General features: G+C 49.3%; 1 protein-coding gene across 1 annotated transcript in view; it reads left to right on the plus strand.

The window, feature by feature from the left end:
• The window catches only part of LOC143984008 (uncharacterized), a 72498-nt gene that overhangs the window by 20931 nt on the left and 33492 nt on the right, over nt 1–18075 (plus strand). Inside the window, exon 3 of the mRNA XM_077484254.1 lies at nt 15036–15073. Within this exon, the coding sequence (XP_077340380.1) occupies nt 15036–15073 (38 nt within the window). The remainder of the gene's footprint in view (nt 1–15035; nt 15074–18075) is intronic.

Raw genomic sequence — 18075 nt, forward strand, 5'->3', positions numbered from 1 at the left:
TTTCGATAAATACAAAAGTTGTGTTTTAAAATAGCAAAACTAAAACCCTATCTAGTTTTTTTCTGTTTCACACTCTCCCAGAAACATCATTGATGTTCTTCATTTTATTTTTATCATCATTGATGTTTTGCTGTATATTTTCCAAATCCCGATTGCACCCCATTATCTCCCCAATCAGGATCTGGGCACTTTCACTGGTAAAACAGGAATCTTCTTCCACATCACCTACAAAAGAAAGCAAAAAAACACACCGTGTAATCAAAATATGGTGACATACATTGATGAGCTTAGCGGAAGCTTTGTTCTCCGACACTCATCTGTTGTGGTGACAATTTTGCCCAACCTCAACGATCTCTCCTTCCTCCTCCTCCTCCTTCTCCTCTGTTTCTGGTTTTCAAAGTTGCCCTTCTTTGGGAGGGGTGTGGTCCCTGGTGTCCTCATACTTGCCGAGTCTTCTCTCCCCTATGAGAATGTAAAAATAAAAAAATTAGCACACAGAGGGCAGAAATAGGAATATGAAACATTGCTTGGAAGTGTTGTACAATTGTTTTTTGGCCGAGTTCCAAGGTGAAAACATTATTGTGGACACTTTGTTAAGCTGGAATACTTACCTGCAGAACAATGTTTCTTACGAACAAATGAAACCATGAACTTGAAAGTGGCCATTTTAAAATGCACAACATGAAATCAAAGCACATGGAGCAGTATGCAAGCAACAATAATCATATGAACACACGACAACTACTTACTTTTTTTAAGAACACGCTTGATCCTTATGTACTGCTCGTGCTCCCTCAGTTTCAGGTCTGACCAGCGTTTTCTCAGTTGATCCTTGGATCGTCGTACTCCAAAATTCTTCTGAAGACTCTTCACAACTTTAGTCATGATCTTGGCCTTTCTGATATTTGGGTTTGGGTAAGGTCCATACTTCCCATCATAGTCGGTCCTGTTCTATATGTCCACCATCTCCAACATCTCTCCAAAAGACATATTTGAGACCTTAAATCTTCTCTTCCTGGATCGGGACGTTTCAGGCTCCGGGCTTTCCACCCCTCCTCCTCGTTAGTGGAACTGTGATTGCGCACCTGCATTCTCTCCGCCATGTGCTCTCCCCACTGCGCCGAAAGCGAAGGGGCGGGGAATAGTCTAGAAAGAATGTCAGGGGTGGGTGGAGTTTCACGCATGCGCACTGTATATAAAACGCAACGCGCGTGTATCGCCCGTACGATCTGGGAAGAGAGTGAGACGTGGACGTGACGATCATGCAAACGAAGGTAACATTTTTAACTTGGTGCATCACTAGACTAGACTGCTTCTATCTAGGTCGATGTTGGGACAATATTATGAGGGTTTTTAATGACATTATTAGTATTTGAGGGTTTGTCTTGTTTGTCTCCCAAACCCTTTTTAGGACACTATCTTGCATATTAGCCGTTAAAATTAGCACTTTCCATTTTGAACATTCGAGTCCCATAGACTTCAATGGGGTTCTAACGTTCGTACCGAACGCGGGGGTCGTTCGCAAGTTCTGGTGCGAACCGAACCGGGGGGTGTTCGGCTCATCCCTAGCTTTGGGGCTGCAACCCCTTCATCTCAGCCACTTTACACAAAACACGTACATTGATCCCCCATGATGGGAGATAGTACATGTTTACACACTCTGTGCATCTTCCAAATTTGTAATTTCGATAAATACAAAAGTTGTGTTTTAAAATAGCAAAACTAAAACCCTATCTAGTTTTTTTCTGTTTCACACTCTCCCAGAAACATCATTGATGTTCTTCATTTTATTTTTATCATCATTGATGTTTTGCTGTATATTTTCCAAATCCCGATTGCACCCCATTATCTCCCCAATCAGGATCTGGGCACTTTCACTGGTAAAACAGGAATCTTCTTCCACATCACCTACAAAAGAAAGCAAAAAAACACACCGTGTAATCAAAATATGGTGACATACATTGATGAGCTTAGCGGAAGCTTTGTTCTCCGACACTCATCTGTTGTGGTGACAATTTTGCCCAACCTCAACGATCTCTCCTTCCTCCTCCTCCTCCTTCTCCTCTGTTTCTGGTTTTCAAAGTTGCCCTTCTTTGGGAGGGGTGTGGTCCCTGGTGTCCTCATACTTGCCGAGTCTTCTCTCCCCTATGAGAATGTAAAAATAAAAAAATTAGCACACAGAGGGCAGAAATAGGAATATGAAACATTGCTTGGAAGTGTTGTACAATTGTTTTTTGGCCGAGTTCCAAGGTGAAAACATTATTGTGGACACTTTGTTAAGCTGGAATACTTACCTGCAGAACAATGTTTCTTACGAACAAATGAAACCATGAACTTGAAAGTGGCCATTTTAAAATGCACAACATGAAATCAAAGCACATGGAGCAGTATGCAAGCAACAATAATCATATGAACACACGACAACTACTTACTTTTTTTAAGAACACGCTTGATCCTTATGTACTGCTCGTGCTCCCTCAGTTTCAGGTCTGACCAGCGTTTTCTCAGTTGATCCTTGGATCGTCGTACTCCAAAATTCTTCTGAAGACTCTTCACAACTTTAGTCATGATCTTGGCCTTTCTGATATTTGGGTTTGGGTAAGGTCCATACTTCCCATCATAGTCGGTCCTGTTCTATATGTCCACCATCTCCAACATCTCTCCAAAAGACATATTTGAGACCTTAAATCTTCTCTTCCTGGATCGGGACGTTTCAGGCTCCGGGCTTTCCACCCCTCCTCCTCGTTAGTGGAACTGTGATTGCGCACCTGCATTCTCTCCGCCATGTGCTCTCCCCACTGCGCCGAAAGCGAAGGGGCGGGGAATAGTCTAGAAAGAATGTCAGGGGTGGGTGGAGTTTCACGCATGCGCACTGTATATAAAACGCAACGCGCGTGTATCGCCCGTACGATCTGGGAAGAGAGTGAGACGTGGACGTGACGATCATGCAAACGAAGGTAAAATTTTTAACTTGGTGCATCACTAGACTAGACTGCTTCTATCTAGGTCGATGTTGGGACAATATTATGAGGGTTTTTAATGACATTATTAGTATTTGAGGGTTTGTCTTGTGTTGTGTCTTGCAGATAAGATAGATCCATTCCAAAACCACAATTTTATTGGGCTATTCCTCCAACTGTACAAGGAGATGCCCTGCCTGTGGCAGATCAACAACGAGTTTTATTACGACATAAGAAAGAGGAACGCAGCGCTGGAGAAACTTCTTTCTTTGGTGCGGATCATGGTCCCCACGGCAGACATGGCCTATCTGAATATGAAAATTGGGGCCATGAAGATTACATATTTCAGGGAGAGAAAGAAGCACCTGGAGTCCTTGAGAGCAGGAGATCCAGATGCCGTTTATTACTAGTGATGGACGAACTTCCGACGGGACGTTTCGCGAACGCGAAACGCGAACGGACACAAACGTTCGCGAAAACGACCGTTCGCCGCGGGCTCCATTGACTTCAATGGGAGGCGAATTTCGCAAACCTTTAGGTCGAATTTGCGGCCACGGGGTAATTATTAGGGGGTAGCACGTAGTCCCACCACCTGGACAATAGCATAATACATGTATGAGGTGAATTTGGGATCGATAACTACAAGCATTTTTTTTTTATTTGGGAAATTGTTCTGACAATTCAGGACTATGGAGCTAATGAAGGCAATGGAGGAGAGGGAAGGTCAGGGACCAGGGTAGGCAAACAAGAGGGTGCAGGAGATACAGAGCACTGACAGCAGCACCGTAATACAGAGCACTGACATCAGCACCGTGACATACAGCGCTGACAGCAGCTCCGTGACATACAGCGCTGACAGCAGCTCCGTGACATACAGCGCTGACAGCAGCTCCGTGACATACAGCGCTGACAGCAGCTCCGTGACATACAGCGCTGACAGCAGCTCCGTGACATACAGCGCTGACAGCAGCACCGTGACATACAGCGCTGACAGCAGCTCCGTGACATACAGCGCTGACAGCAGCTCCGTGACATACAGCGCTGACAGCAGCTCCGTGACATACAGCACTGACAGCAGCTCCGTGACATACAGCGCTGACAGCAGCTCCGTGACATACAGCGCTGACAGCAGCACCGTGACATACAGCGCTGACAGCAGCTCCGTGACATACAGCGCTGACAGCAGCTCCGTGACATACAGCGCTGACAGCAGCTCCGTGACATACAGCGCTGACAGCAGCTCCGTGACATACAGCGCTGACAGCAGCTCCGTGACATACAGCGCTGACAGCAGCTCCGTGACATACAGCGCTGACAGCAGCTCCGTGACATACAGCGCTGACAGCAGCTCCGTGACATACAGCGCTGACAGCAGCTCCGTGACATACAGCGCTGACAGCAGCTCCGTGACATACAGCGCTGACAGCAGCTCCGTGACATACAGCGCTGACAGCAGCTCCGTGACATACAGCGCTGACAGCAGCACCGTGACATACAGCGCTGACAGCAGCTCCGTGACATACAGCGCTGACAGCAGCTCCGTGACATACAGCGCTGACAGCAGCTCCGTGACATACAGCACTGACAGCAGCTCCGTGACATACAGCGCTGACAGCAGCTCCGTGACATACAGCGCTGACAGCAGCACCGTGACATACAGCGCTGACAGCAGCTCCGTGACATACAGCGCTGACAGCAGCTCCGTGACATACAGCGCTGACAGCAGCTCCGTGACATACAGCGCTGACAGCAGCTCCGTGACATACAGCGCTGACAGCAGCTCCGTGACATACAGCGCTGACAGCAGCTCCGTGACATACAGCGCTGACAGCAGCTCCGTGACATACAGCGCTGACAGCAGCTCCGTGACATACAGCGCTGACAGCAGCTCCGTGACATACAGCGCTGACAGCAGCACCGTAAGCAGCCCCAGGAGGAAGTCAGCACAGCACAGGGATGGTGTGATCCCCTCATAATAAGAACCCCCAGGAGGAAGTCAGCACAGCACAGGGATGGTGGGAGCCCCTCATAATAAGAACACCCAGGAGGAAGTCAGCACAGCACAGGGATGGTGGGAACCCCTCATAATAAGCAGCCCCAGTAGAAATATGACACCGCTCAACCTCTTCAAAGAGGAGGGTAGGGGCATATAGTACGGTGTGCTTTTTTGGGTCAGGGAAGTGAGCCAAATGAATTAAGAAGGTCTGTGTGCTTGATTCCAAAAATTGTTTATAGACATATACATGGTCTACTGATCACATGTGTTGAATTCCTCCGAGATCCATGCCTCATTCATTTTTAGAAATGTGAGGTAGTTAACACTGTGGTGAGCTAGGCGAGTACGCTTATCGGTCACAATCCCCCCTGCTGCGCTGAACGTCCTTTCGGACAGGACACTGGATGAGGGGCAAGCCAACAGTTCGATTGCAAATTGGGCAAGCTCTGGCCAGAGGTCAAGCCTGCCCACCCAGTAGTCTAGGGGTTCATCACTCCTCAGAGCGTCCACATCGGCCGTTAACCCAATGTAGTCGGACACCTGACGGTCTAGGCGTTCCCTGATGCTGGATCCGGATGACACCTGTCGATGGGTCGGCTGAAAGAATGACCTCATATCCGAAGTCACCAACACATCTTCAAACCGGCCTCTTCTTGCAGGCGCTGTTGGATTGGTACCCGCAAATCCTTCTCTGGGAGTGGGAATTGCTCCTCTGCCAGCGCACGCAAAAGCAGAATGCAGCATTTCTCGAAGCAAGGCCTGGAAGTGCTGCATTCTGACAGCCCTCTGCGACGGCGGTAACATTTCCGCCATTTTGTGTTTGTACCGGGGGTCTAAGTACGTTGCCACCCAGTACTGGTCCTTGACCCTCATGCTTTTTATACGGGGGTCCCTATTAAAACACTGGAGCATGAAGGCCCCCATTTGCACTAAAGTGGAAGCGGTGTGGTGGCCTGGCTCCTGCTCATCATCCAGGATAATGTCGTCCTCTTCATTCTCCTCTCCCCATCCTCGCACAACAGGGATCCCAGAAAGGTTTAAAGCATGCTCTTCTTGCTCCTGCTCATCCGCCCCGGCACCATCCTCCTCTGACTCCTCATCAGACTCCTGTTGTTGACTTGTCTCAGATAGAGTAGCCCCCCCTGGGAATTCATCCAGCATTGCGACTTCCTCATCTTCCCGCTCCTGCTCCTCCACAGCCTGATCAATGACACGACGCAATGCACGCTCCAGAAAGAAGGCATAAGGTACCATGTCACTGATGGCGCCATGGCTGCGACTGACCAGTTTGGTGATCTCCTCAAATGGCCGCAGAAGTCTGCATGTGTCGCGCATGAGCAGCCACTGGCGCGGTGAAAAAAAACCCAGCTCCCCAGAACCGTTTCTTTCGCAGAGTTCATACAGGTAGACGTTAACTGCACGTTTCTGCTGGAGCAGCCTATCAAGCATATAGAAGGTTGAGTTCCATCGCGTCGGGCAATCGCAAATAAGACGTCTGACCGGCAGATGGTGTCGCCGCTGAATGTCAGCAAGGCGAGCCATGGCCGTGTAAGATCTTCTGAAATGGGCCGAGATTTTCCTTGCCTGCCGCAAGATGTCCTGGACCCCAGGGTATTTGACAAGGAATCGCTGCACGACCAAGTTTAAGACGTGTGCCATGCACGGCACGTGCGTGATTTTGCCCTGTTTCAATGCGCTAAGCAGATTGGCACCGTTGTCACACACCACTTTACCAACTGTCAAATTGAGCGGTGTTAGCCACTCATCTGCCTGTGAACGCAAAGCTGAAAGGAGTGCCGGGCCAGTGTGGCTCTTTGCTTCCAGGCACAACAGACGCAGCACGGCATGGCAACGTCTCACCTGGCATGTGGAATAGGTTCTGGGGAGCTTGGGCGGTGCAGTGGAAGAGACGCTAGCAGCGGAAAAGGAGGAGGCAGCTGAGGAGGAGAGGGAGGAGGATGGAGTAGGAGGAGGAGAAGAAGAGTCAGGCCTGCATGCAATCCGTGGCGGTAAAACCAAATCTACACGGGTGCCACGGGTTACATGCTTGACGGCCGTCAGAAGGTTCACCCAGTGGGCAGTAAAACTGATATACCTTCCCTGCCCGTGTTTGCTAGACCACGTGTCTGTGGTCAGATGTATCTTGGCACCGACACTGTGTGCCAGAGATACATTCACTTGCCGCTGAACATGGCCATATAGCTCTGGGATGCCCTTCTCTGAGAAATACTTCCTTCCTGGGACCTTCCATTGTGGTGTTCCAATGGCCACAAATTTGCGAAAGGCCTCCGAGTCCACCAGTTTATATGGCAGTAGTTGGCGGGCTATGAGTTCTGACAAGCCAGCCGCCAACCGTTGGGCAAGAGGGTTATCCGGCGTCATCATTTTTTTACGCTCAAACATTAGGCCCACGGAAGCCTGCCTTTTTGCAGAAAAATGTGAGCTTGGCGTGATGGAAGGTGGAGTGGAGGACAATTGTGAGGAGAGAGGAGAAGGAGAAGTAGAAGACGAGGCTGGACGGTGAGAGCCTGCAGTGTGGCTTTGTGTGTTCCGTTGCTCCCACTGGGCTCGGTGATGGCTGCTCATGTGCCTTCTTAAGGCGGTCGTCCCTAGGTGAGTATTGGGCTTACCGCGACTAACGCGTTGACTGCAAAGATTGCAGATGGCAACGCTATTGTCAGCAGCGGACACGTTAAAAAAAGCCCACACTGCGGAGCCATGTGCCGGTGTCCTGGGAGCGCCAGATGTGACCGTACATGGTCGATGACTCGCTCCTGATACATTTGCAGTCTGCTTTGTCCCTGCTGTGCAATGTAAGTCATTGCTGCTTCTCCTCCCTATCTGCTGGTCCATATCTCCCTCTGAACTCCCCTCCTCTTCCTCTCTTGTGGGCACCCACGTGACATCACTAGACACGTCATCATCAACGTCACCTTCCCCACCGCTATAAGTAGAGTAGGCAGCAACACCGGGGACCAACCTCCTCCTTGGGCTGATCTGGGTACTGGCGTCAGACTGCTGAGTAGCGCTTGTTGCTACCTCCTCTTCCTGATCCAATACCAAGAGTGGCTGCGCATCAGAAATGTCCTCTTGATATGGATCGGAAAATAATTCCAGTGACTCAAGCGGAAGGTATGTGGTGGTGGTGGTGGTGGTCGTGTTGTTGGTGGTAGTGTCTTTGGGGGTGCACATAGCAGAGAGTGAAGAAGAGGGTGCAGATCGAGAGGATGAGGAGGGTGCAGAAGAGTAAGGCTGAGCGAGCCACTCAACCAAGTCTGGTGCATCCTTTAAAGTAATTGAACGCACCTTCTGCAACTTCCCACTTTGGCTCAAGCCTGTTGCTCCTGCCCTACCCCTACCACCCCTGCGGAAGGGCCTGCCTCTTCCTCTGCATGTCATTTTTTAAATGACCCTGTGACAAAACTCTTAGTCCCTATACCGCTGAAGGACTGCTGCAGTATAGGTGAGCGGTCAGCAGTGGTGCACGTCAACCCTATCTATTGTGGACCTATAGCGGTCCTTACAGAACAGCAGACTGTACCGCACTCAAGCCTATGTACCGTAGCACCCTATACCAAGTTACCAGTCCTTATAAGAACTTTTGTGGACCAAGCAGGTTGTGTATTAGTGTTTAGCAGACTGTACGTCAGTCCCTATACCGCTGAAGGACTGCTGCAGTATAGGGCAGCGGTCAGCAGTGGTGCACGTCAACCCTATCTATTGTGGACCGATAGCGGTCCTTACAGAACAGCAGACTGTACCGCACTCAAGCCTATGTACCGTAGCACCCTATACCAAGTTACCAGTCCTTATAAGAACTTTTGTGGACCAAGCAGGTTGTGTATTAGTGTTTAGCAGACTGTACGTCAGTCCCTATACCGCTGAAGGACTGCTGCAGTATAGGGCAGCGGTCAGCAGTGGTGCACGTCAACCCTATCTATTGTGGACCGATAGCGGTCCTTACAGAACAGCAGACTGTACCGCACTCAAGCCTATGTACCGTAGCACCCTATACCAAGTTACCAGTCCTTATAAGAACTTTTGTGGAACAAGCAGGTTGTGTGTTAGTGATTAGCAGACTGTACGTCAGTCCCTATACCAATGAAGGACTGCTGCAGTATAGGGCAGCGGTCAGCAGTAGTGCACGGCAACCCTATGTATTGTGGACCGATAGCGGTCCTTACAGAACAGCAGACTGTACTGCACTCAGGCCTATGTACCGTAGCACCCTATACCAAGTTACCAGTCCTTATAAGAACTTTTGTGGACCAAGCAGGTTGTGTGTTAGTGTTTAGCAGACTGTGCGTCAGTCCCTATACCGCTGAAGGACTGCTGCAGTATAGGGCAGCGGTCAGCAGTAGTGCACGGCAACCCTATGTATTGTGGACCGATAGCGGTCCTTACAGAACAGCAGACTGTAACGCACTCAGGCCTATGTACCGTAGCACCCTATACCAAGTTACCAGTCCTTATAAGAACTTTTGTGGACCAAGCAGGTTGTGTGTTAGTGATTAGCAGACTGTACGTCAGTCCCTATACCAATGAAGGACTGCTGCAGTATAGGGCAGCGGTCAGCAGTAGTGCACGGCAACCCTATGTATTGTGGACCGATAGCGGTCCTTACAGAACAGCAGACTGTAACGCACTCAGGCCTATGTACCGTAGCACCCTATACCAAGTTACCAGTCCTTATAAAAACTTTTGTGGACCAAGCAGGTTGTGTGTTAGTGTTTAGCAGACTGTGCGTCAGTCCCTATACCGCTGAAGGACTGCTGCAGTATAGGGCAGCGGTCAGCAGTGGTGCACGTCAACCCTATCTATTGTGGACCGATAGCGGTCCTTACAGAACAGCAGACTGTACCGCACTCAAGCCTATGTACCGTAGCACCCTATACCAAGTTACCAGTCCTTATAAGAACTTTTGTGGACCAAGCAGGTTGTGTATTAGTGTTTAGCAGACTGTACGTCAGTCCCTATACCGCTGAAGGACTGCTGCAGTATAGGGCAGCGGTCAGCAGTGGTGCACGTCAACCCTATCTATTGTGGACCGATAGCGGTCCTTACAGAACAGCAGACTGTACCGCACTCAAGCCTATGTACCGTAGCACCCTATACCAAGTTACCAGTCCTTATAAGAACTTTTGTGGAACAAGCAGGTTGTGTGTTAGTGATTAGCAGACTGTACGTCAGTCCCTATACCAATGAAGGACTGCTGCAGTATAGGGCAGCGGTCAGCAGTAGTGCACGGCAACCCTATGTATTGTGGACCGATAGCGGTCCTTACAGAACAGCAGACTGTAACGCACTCAGGCCTATGTACCGTAGCACCCTATACCAAGTTACCAGTCCTTATAAGAACTTTTGTGGACCAAGCAGGTTGTGTGTTAGTGATTAGCAGACTGTACGTCAGTCCCTATACCAATGAAGGACTGCTGCAGTATAGGGCAGCGGTCAGCAGTAGTGCACGGCAACCCTATGTATTGTGGACCGATAGCGGTCCTTACAGAACAGCAGACTGTACTGCACTCAGGCCTATGTACCGTAGCACCCTATACCAAGTTACCAGTCCTTATAAAAACTTTTGTGGACCAAGCAGGTTGTGTGTTAGTGTTTAGCAGACTGTGCGTCAGTCCCTATACCGCTGAAGGACTGCTGCAGTATAGGGCAGCGGTCAGCAGTAGTGCACGGCAACCCTATGTATTGTGGACCGATAGCGGTCCTTACAGAACAGCAGACTGTAACGCACTCAGGCCTATGTACCGTAGCACCCTATACCAAGTTACCAGTCCTTATAAGAACTTTTGTGGACCAAGCAGGTTGTGTGTTAGTGATTAGCAGACTGTACGTCAGTCCCTATACCAATGAAGGACTGCTGCAGTATAGGGCAGCGGTCAGCAGTAGTGCACGGCAACCCTATGTATTGTGGACCGATAGCGGTCCTTACAGAACAGCAGACTGTACCGCACCCAAGCCTATGTACCGTAGCACCCTAGACAGACCAAGTTACCAGTCCTGATAAAGAGCTTTGTGGAACAAGTGAGTTGTGAATGATTAGCAGACTGCAGCAGAAGGGCAGCAGTCAAGTATAATATTCTTTCTATATTTGGAAGAAAGAATATTATACGTGTACAAGCCTATTACCGTACCACTGATACCAGTCCTGAAAAGAACCTTTGTGGAACTAATAGTAACAGCAAGTCTTTAAAATTATCCTCACTGCCTGACACACTGCTTCCTGCCTGTCCCTATACAAATTGGCAAAAAAGAGTAGGCTGGAACGATTAGCTGGAACAGCTCTTTTGTGGACCTGATAGTAACAGCTAATGATGATGATGATGATGATGATGAAGAAAGACTAATCTGGCTGAGCTGTCCCTAAAATAGCAGCATACAGCGCTCTGTCCCTTTATCTAAACTGACAAAAGAAACTCAGGCTGCTGACCTAACACCTATACCAGTCCTGAAAAGAACTTTTGTGTACCAAATAGCTAGCGTTTTCTCTGTCCCTACTCCACACAGGATCCTTTCCCTACAGTGACAGAAGAAAGAATGTAAAATGGCCACCGGATCGGGTGTATTTATAGGTTAGGGGGAATGTCCAAGTGTCCATGAGCTGTCATGTCTCAATTGGTTGTCCTGTAACACATGATAAACGTGTCACGAAAGGTTAAAGTTCTTGTATACATTAAACACGTAAGTCCGCCGGGGCGAACGACGGAAAAAGGCGTTCGAACCCGCGGACGGCGAAAGTCGGAAATTCGCCGCGAAACGACCGCCGGGCGAACCGTTCGGCCATCACTATTTATTACCCCAGGATGGTTTACTTCCACTGGCTGCATTTTCTGGTAGACCAGGGGGTACCCAGGCCACCACTCAGGCCACCACTCTCCAATCTTCCTTCAAGGCATCCTTCACCCCCAGCTGAGGCTTCCAAGGTCCAACCTGGGCCTTCCAGGCAGCAACATGTGGTGGGGCCCAGCTTGAGATAGGTATTGCACTGTTGAACATATTTCTTGTGTTACATTTAATGATGTTAACTAGATGTTCTTATTGATCAGTAAGTTGTGATTTAACAAAGTGGTTTACATATCAAGAGACAGTAGTGGTCAAAAATGATTGGGACAGGAAAGAAAAATGCTGTGCTCAAAATGATAGTCTGTTCTATTTGGTAACATTCAATTTGCAAAAGCCAGGAGCACAAAATGGTGTTAAAACTATGTCCCCTTTTCATACACAGGAAGACCTCAGTCGGGGGGAGGCTGTGGCAAGTGACAGCCAGGAGGTCGACCAACGTTCTCCTCCTCCTGCCCCAACTACAGGAGCCCAGCCACAGCCTCGAAGGAAGCCTGGAGGGAAGTGCCTAAGGAAGACGAGTGAGTGATGGCCTGGGTTCAGTCTGGTCTGCCAGAAGATGCAACCTCTTGAACAACCACATCCTGGGGACATAAATGGCATCTGAATTTCCTGTTCTCTAGGACTTCTGGACCAGACTTCTCTCCCTGAGATATCTACTCCTCAGGCCACCAATTTTTATTATTCTAATTTGTTCATGTCTGCCCTGGGGGCCAAAGGCTGCACCAAAGTAACAAGTTTGTGCAGCGCTGCGTTCCTTTTTTTATTTTATTGCGACCAAAATAAAGTTTTTTTTTGTTTGATGAAATACTTGTGTATGTGTTTTCCTTCCAAAAGGCCAGTTTATTTGTGAGCAGGCAGGTACATTTCAAAAATACAAAGTGAAATGAATAACAAGGGGCACCAACACTAAACAACCTCCTGTAGATTAAAAATGAAAAACCAAATATAAAAAATACAATAATGTTGTTGTGGTAACACAAAAAACACCCAAAAAAAGGAGAAAAATTGAGCAAATTGTCTTTAAAGGAGATTTTTAGGAAATAAAAAAAAAAAATCCAAAAAAGAATAAACAAAATCTAAAATTGTGTAGATGTGACGAAAAAAAAAATTGTATTGCCGAAATGGTTAAAAAAGAGTCATGAAATACGTTCGGGAGAAGTGTGTGGGACTATGAGCATCAAAAGAAGTTCCTTCTTGTAAAGAACAAAAGAAAGCGCTTCATGAAAGAATTTTTAACATTGCAGCGTGACGAATGTGCTATATCGATTATGAGCAGTAGTTTTACCTGAACGAGCGCTTCCGTGTCGTAATTTGAATGTGAGCATGCGTGGCACCTTGTCCGTCAGAGTAGGCTACACATGATCGGAGTATGTCTGATCGGAGCAGTTTGTCGGAAAATATTTTCGGCAAGTTGGAAAATTTGGTCCGACGGATATTTCCCGACGGAAACAGTCCGATGCATACCACACACACACAGTCGGAATATCTGACAAAACGCTCCGATCGGACACATTCCAACGGAATCTCCGACTGTGTGTACATGGGCTAAGTCTGAAAGGAAGGAAAATGATGCAGACCTTTTACATCCTTGTTTGGATTAGAACAGACTTGCAGTTGGATGTAAATGGGCGTGTGTCTGTTTACATTTAGCCACCCATAGAAGCCCATGAAGCTTATGATCAGGTCCCTCTAAAACTGACAGTTAGACCTGGTTGGACCACCTGTGAAAGGGGCCTAATTCTGTGATTTTGCGTGTGTGTACAGTATATGCAAAATTATTCCAAATAAGCAACCTGTTTTAATGATTTGTTTAAAAACTCTCTAGATAAAGGTTTCTGATTAGGTAATTGCATAACTACAGCCTACATTAACCACTTGAGATCCGCGCTATAGCCAAATGACGGCTACAGAGCGGATCTCCTTTTCCGGGACGACGTCAATAGATGTAGTCCCGTGTACGAGCGGCCTGCGCGCCCCCTGAGGGGCGCACGCGGCACGCTCTGTGATCGGCGAGTCCATGAGACTCGCCTGATCACCGATCCGTGCAAGGGGTCGATCCCGACCCCTTATCACGTGATCAGCTGTCAGCCAATGACAGCTGATCATGTGATATAACAGAGCCGGTAATCGGCTATTATTCCTCCTCGCGCTGACAGCGCGAGGAGAAAGAAAAAAATCCGATCACCGGCGGCCGTGATCGGGACAACAGTCCCGATCACGGCCAGCCCTGCTAGCGCCCACCTGCCCCCTGCCAGTGCCCACCTGCCCCCTGCAGTGCCACACTTATTAAAAGTAAGTGCCCCCATCAGTGCCACCCAGCAGTGCCCATAGTGCCACCCAGCAGTGCCCATAGTGCCACCCAGCAGTGCCACCCACAGTGCCACCCAGCAGCGCCCACAATCTGCCTCAAAGGTACTGCACCCCAGTGCCACATATCCGTGCCCATCAGTGTCATCTACCAGTGCCCAGCAGTGCCACCCATCAGTGCCCAGCAGTGCCACCTATCAGTGCCACCTATCAGTGCCCATCAGTCCCATCTATCAGTGGTACCTATCAGTGCCCATCCGTGCCACCCATCCGTGCCACCCATCCGTGCCACCCATCCGTGCCCATCTTATCTGTGCCCATCTTTGCCCATCAGTGCCGCCTTATCTGTGCCTATTAGTGCCGCCTTAACTATGCCTATCAGTGCCCACCAGTGCAGCCTATCAGTGCCCACCAATGCAGCCTATCAGTGCCCACCAATGAAGCCCATCAGTGGTCACCAGTGCAGCCTATCAGTGCCGCCTAATCAGCGCACTTCAATGAAGGAGAAAAATGACCCGTTTGCAAAATTTTATAACAAACTATTAAAACATGATTTTTTTTTTTTGCATCTTTTTTTGTTTGTTTAGCAAAAAATAAAACTCCGAGCTGTAACTAAATACCACCAAAAGAAAGCTCTATTTGTGGGAAAAAAATGCTAAAAATTTCATTTGGGTACAGTGTTGTATGCCCGCGCAATTGTCATTCAAAGTGCATCAGCGCTGAAAGCTGAAAATTGGTCTGGGACTGAGGGGGGTTTAAGTTCCCAGTAAGCAAGTGGTTAAGCAACACTTTTGCATAAAATAGCCTGTGGTATACTTTTTTTTTGCAGTATTAAAATGTTTCTGCACCTTTTATGTGAATGTTGACACTGCCCAGTATTTGAATATTAAGTATTTGTTGATTTCATTGATACCTAGGAAGTCCCAGGACCATCTAGGACAAACCTTGATGATATGTAAGTGATATTATTTCATCTAACAAGTAGTAATACATCATGATTGAATGTGTGTTATTTCTGTGGTCAGTTTTTCCTACTGTGAATAATGTAAATCTCATTTTATGTGACACCTTCCAAGGAGTGCAAGGGGACATGGTTCAGAGGACCTCATCTTTTGGAGAAACAACACAAAAATGCAAGATCTGCATTACCTTTTCTCCCAATAGCTCACAATGCAGACCTGTCCATATCCACTATTAGGGGGAAGGGGCTTTATAAGGATGCATGAAAAGTGCAGATTTGTGGAGACAGGCAGAAAAGCCTGTAAGCCCTGGTTCACACTGAGCTACGTGAAGGAAGCCGTGTGAGTTCAGCTGAACTCGCATGATTTCACTCCCACACGTCAGTCCCGATTTTGGCTGCAATTTCACAGACAGTTGTGCGGGTTTCTGCACAGATGACGATGGAAAATGCACCCCGAAATCGCAAAAAGTAGTACAGAAACTACTTTTTGAAATTGATGTGGCAACGTAAATGCAGCTACAAGTACAAAATATAGATACAATATTCAGCATTAATGTGTATATACTAAAAGCTAAATGCAAGTAGACACTCAAGGTATGTGAAAAAAAAGTCAGGTAGAATTGGCGCTATACCCTTAAATAAAATGTGTGTCAATGTGTGGTACTCTATTAATTAATAAAATTATTCCTACTCCCTGTAATTGGTTAAACAGTTAAGCTGCGTACACACGTAGCCATCTGTCCGACGTACTCTGTCCGTCGGACTTTCCGAACGGCTACTTGCCCACACACGGCACTTTTTCAGCGGACTAATACGGCGTACTAAGTCCGCCGTACTATCCGCCCTACTTTTGAAATGAACGGACTCGCCCACACACGCGGAGGAAAGTCCGCTCATTTCGAGCGCGTCTCCAGGTAGGCGGGGCCCGCGAAGGAGACGCCACTGGCCCCGCCACCTGGTATGGACTTAAAGGGGAACCCCAACGCTGAAAAAAATCGGCGTGGGGGTCCCCCCAAAGTCCACAACAGACCCTTGTCCGAGAACGCTACCCGGCCGCCCAGGAAAGGAGGGGCGAGCGAGCGCCCCCCTCCTGAGCCGTACCAGGCCGCGTGCCCTCAACATGGGGGGGTGCCTTAGGGAAGGGGGGGCCGCGCGGCCCCCCCACCCCAAAGCACCTTGTCCCCATGTTGATGAGGACAAGGGCCTCTTCCCGACAACCCTGGCCGTTGGTTGTCGGGGTCTGCGGGCGGGGGGCTTATCGGAATCCGGGAGCCCCCTTTAATAAGGGGGCCCCGGATACCGGCCCCCCACCCTATGTGAATGAGTATGGGGTACAATGTACCCCTACCCATTCACTTGTAAAATAAAGTACAAAAAAAACACAACACACAAGATAAAATAGTTTATTGCACAGCTCCGGGGGTCTTCCGTCTTCGGGGGTCTTCTCGCCGGACTCCTCCGCTATCTTCTTGTAGCTCTTTTACTAGCGGAGGAGCCCGGCATTCCGACGCGGCCTCTTCTTCCGACTTTGGGGGTCTTGTCCCCCTCTTCGGTTCTTCTGCCGGGCCACCGCGCCTTCTTCTAGCTCTTTTACAGGCGGTGGCCCGGTCTTCTGTCGCCGCCACTGTCGCCGCCGCCTTCCGTTCTTCTGTTCTTCTCTTCTTCTTCTTCTTCTTCAGATGTTGCCTCGCCGAGTCCTCCGCTCACAATGACGGGGACCGGGCACGCGGCGACTTATATAGGGACAAGGGGCGGGGTCTTCGGTGGATGTCACATGGGTTCATGTCACATGGCGACAGTCCCAGCATCCTCCGGGACTGTGACATCGTAAGGGGGCGGGGTCACCATGTGACATGAACCCATGTGACATGAACCCATGTGACATCCACCGAAGACCCCGCCCTTTGTCCCTATATAAGTCGCCGCGTGCCCGGTCCCCATCATTGTGAGCAGAGGACTCGGCGAGGCAACATCTGAAGAAGAAGAAGAAGAAGAGAAGAACAGAAGAACGGAAGGCGGCGGCGACAGCGGCGGCGATAGAAGACCGGGCCACCGCCTGTAAAAGAGCTAGAAGAAGGCGTGGTGGCCCGGCAGAAGAACCGAAGAGGGGGACAAGACCCCCGAAGTCGGAAGAAGAGGCCGCGGCGACGAAGAAGAATGCCGGGCTCCTCCGCTAGTAAAAGAGCTACAAGAAGATAGCGGAGGAGTCCGGCGAGAAGACCCCCGAAGACGGAAGACCCCCGGAGCTGTGCAATAAACTATTTTATCTTGTGTGTTGTGTTTTTTTTGTACTTTATTTTACAGGTGAATGGGTAGGGGTACATTATAAAAGGGGGCTCCCGGATTCCGATAAGCCCCCGTCCGCAAACCCCGACAACCAATGGCCAGGGTTGTCGGTAAGAGGCCCTTGTCCTCATCAACATGGGGACAAGGTGCTTTGGGGTGGGGGGGCCGCGCGGCCCCCCCCTTCCCTAAGGCACCCCCCATGTTGAGGGCACGCGGCCTGGTACGGCTCAGGAGGGGGGGCGCCCTCGCTCGCCCCTCCTTTCCTGGCCGGCTGGGTAGCGTGCTCGGACAAGGGTCTGTTGTGGACTTTGGGGGGACTCCCACGCCTATTTTTTTTGGCGTTGGGGTTCCCCTTTAAGTCCATACCAGGTGGCAGGGCCAGCGGCGTCTCCTTCGCGGGCCCCACCTACCTGCAGACCCACTCGAAATGAGCGGACTTTTCTCCGGGCGGGAAAAGTCCGTTCATTTCAAAAGTACGGCGGACTGGCGCACACACGGCCGGATTGTCCGCCGAAATGCAAGTCCGGCGGGAGGTTTGGAGTGTAAAACTACATTCTAAGTCCGCCGTACTTTCGGGTCAACAAAGTATGCCGGAGGCTACACACGGGGGGGGATTGTCCGGCGGACTTGAGTTTGCCGGACTTTTCCACCCGCTTGTTTGATCGTGTGTACGCGGCATTATACATCCATACCAATAAAGGTTGTGAAAC

This window comes from Lithobates pipiens, unplaced genomic scaffold, assembly GCF_037356315.1.
Source record: "Lithobates pipiens isolate NorthernLeopardFrog02 unplaced genomic scaffold, aLitPip1_a1.2 Scaffold_16, whole genome shotgun sequence".
Taxonomy (NCBI): Eukaryota; Metazoa; Chordata; class Amphibia; order Anura; family Ranidae; genus Lithobates; species Lithobates pipiens.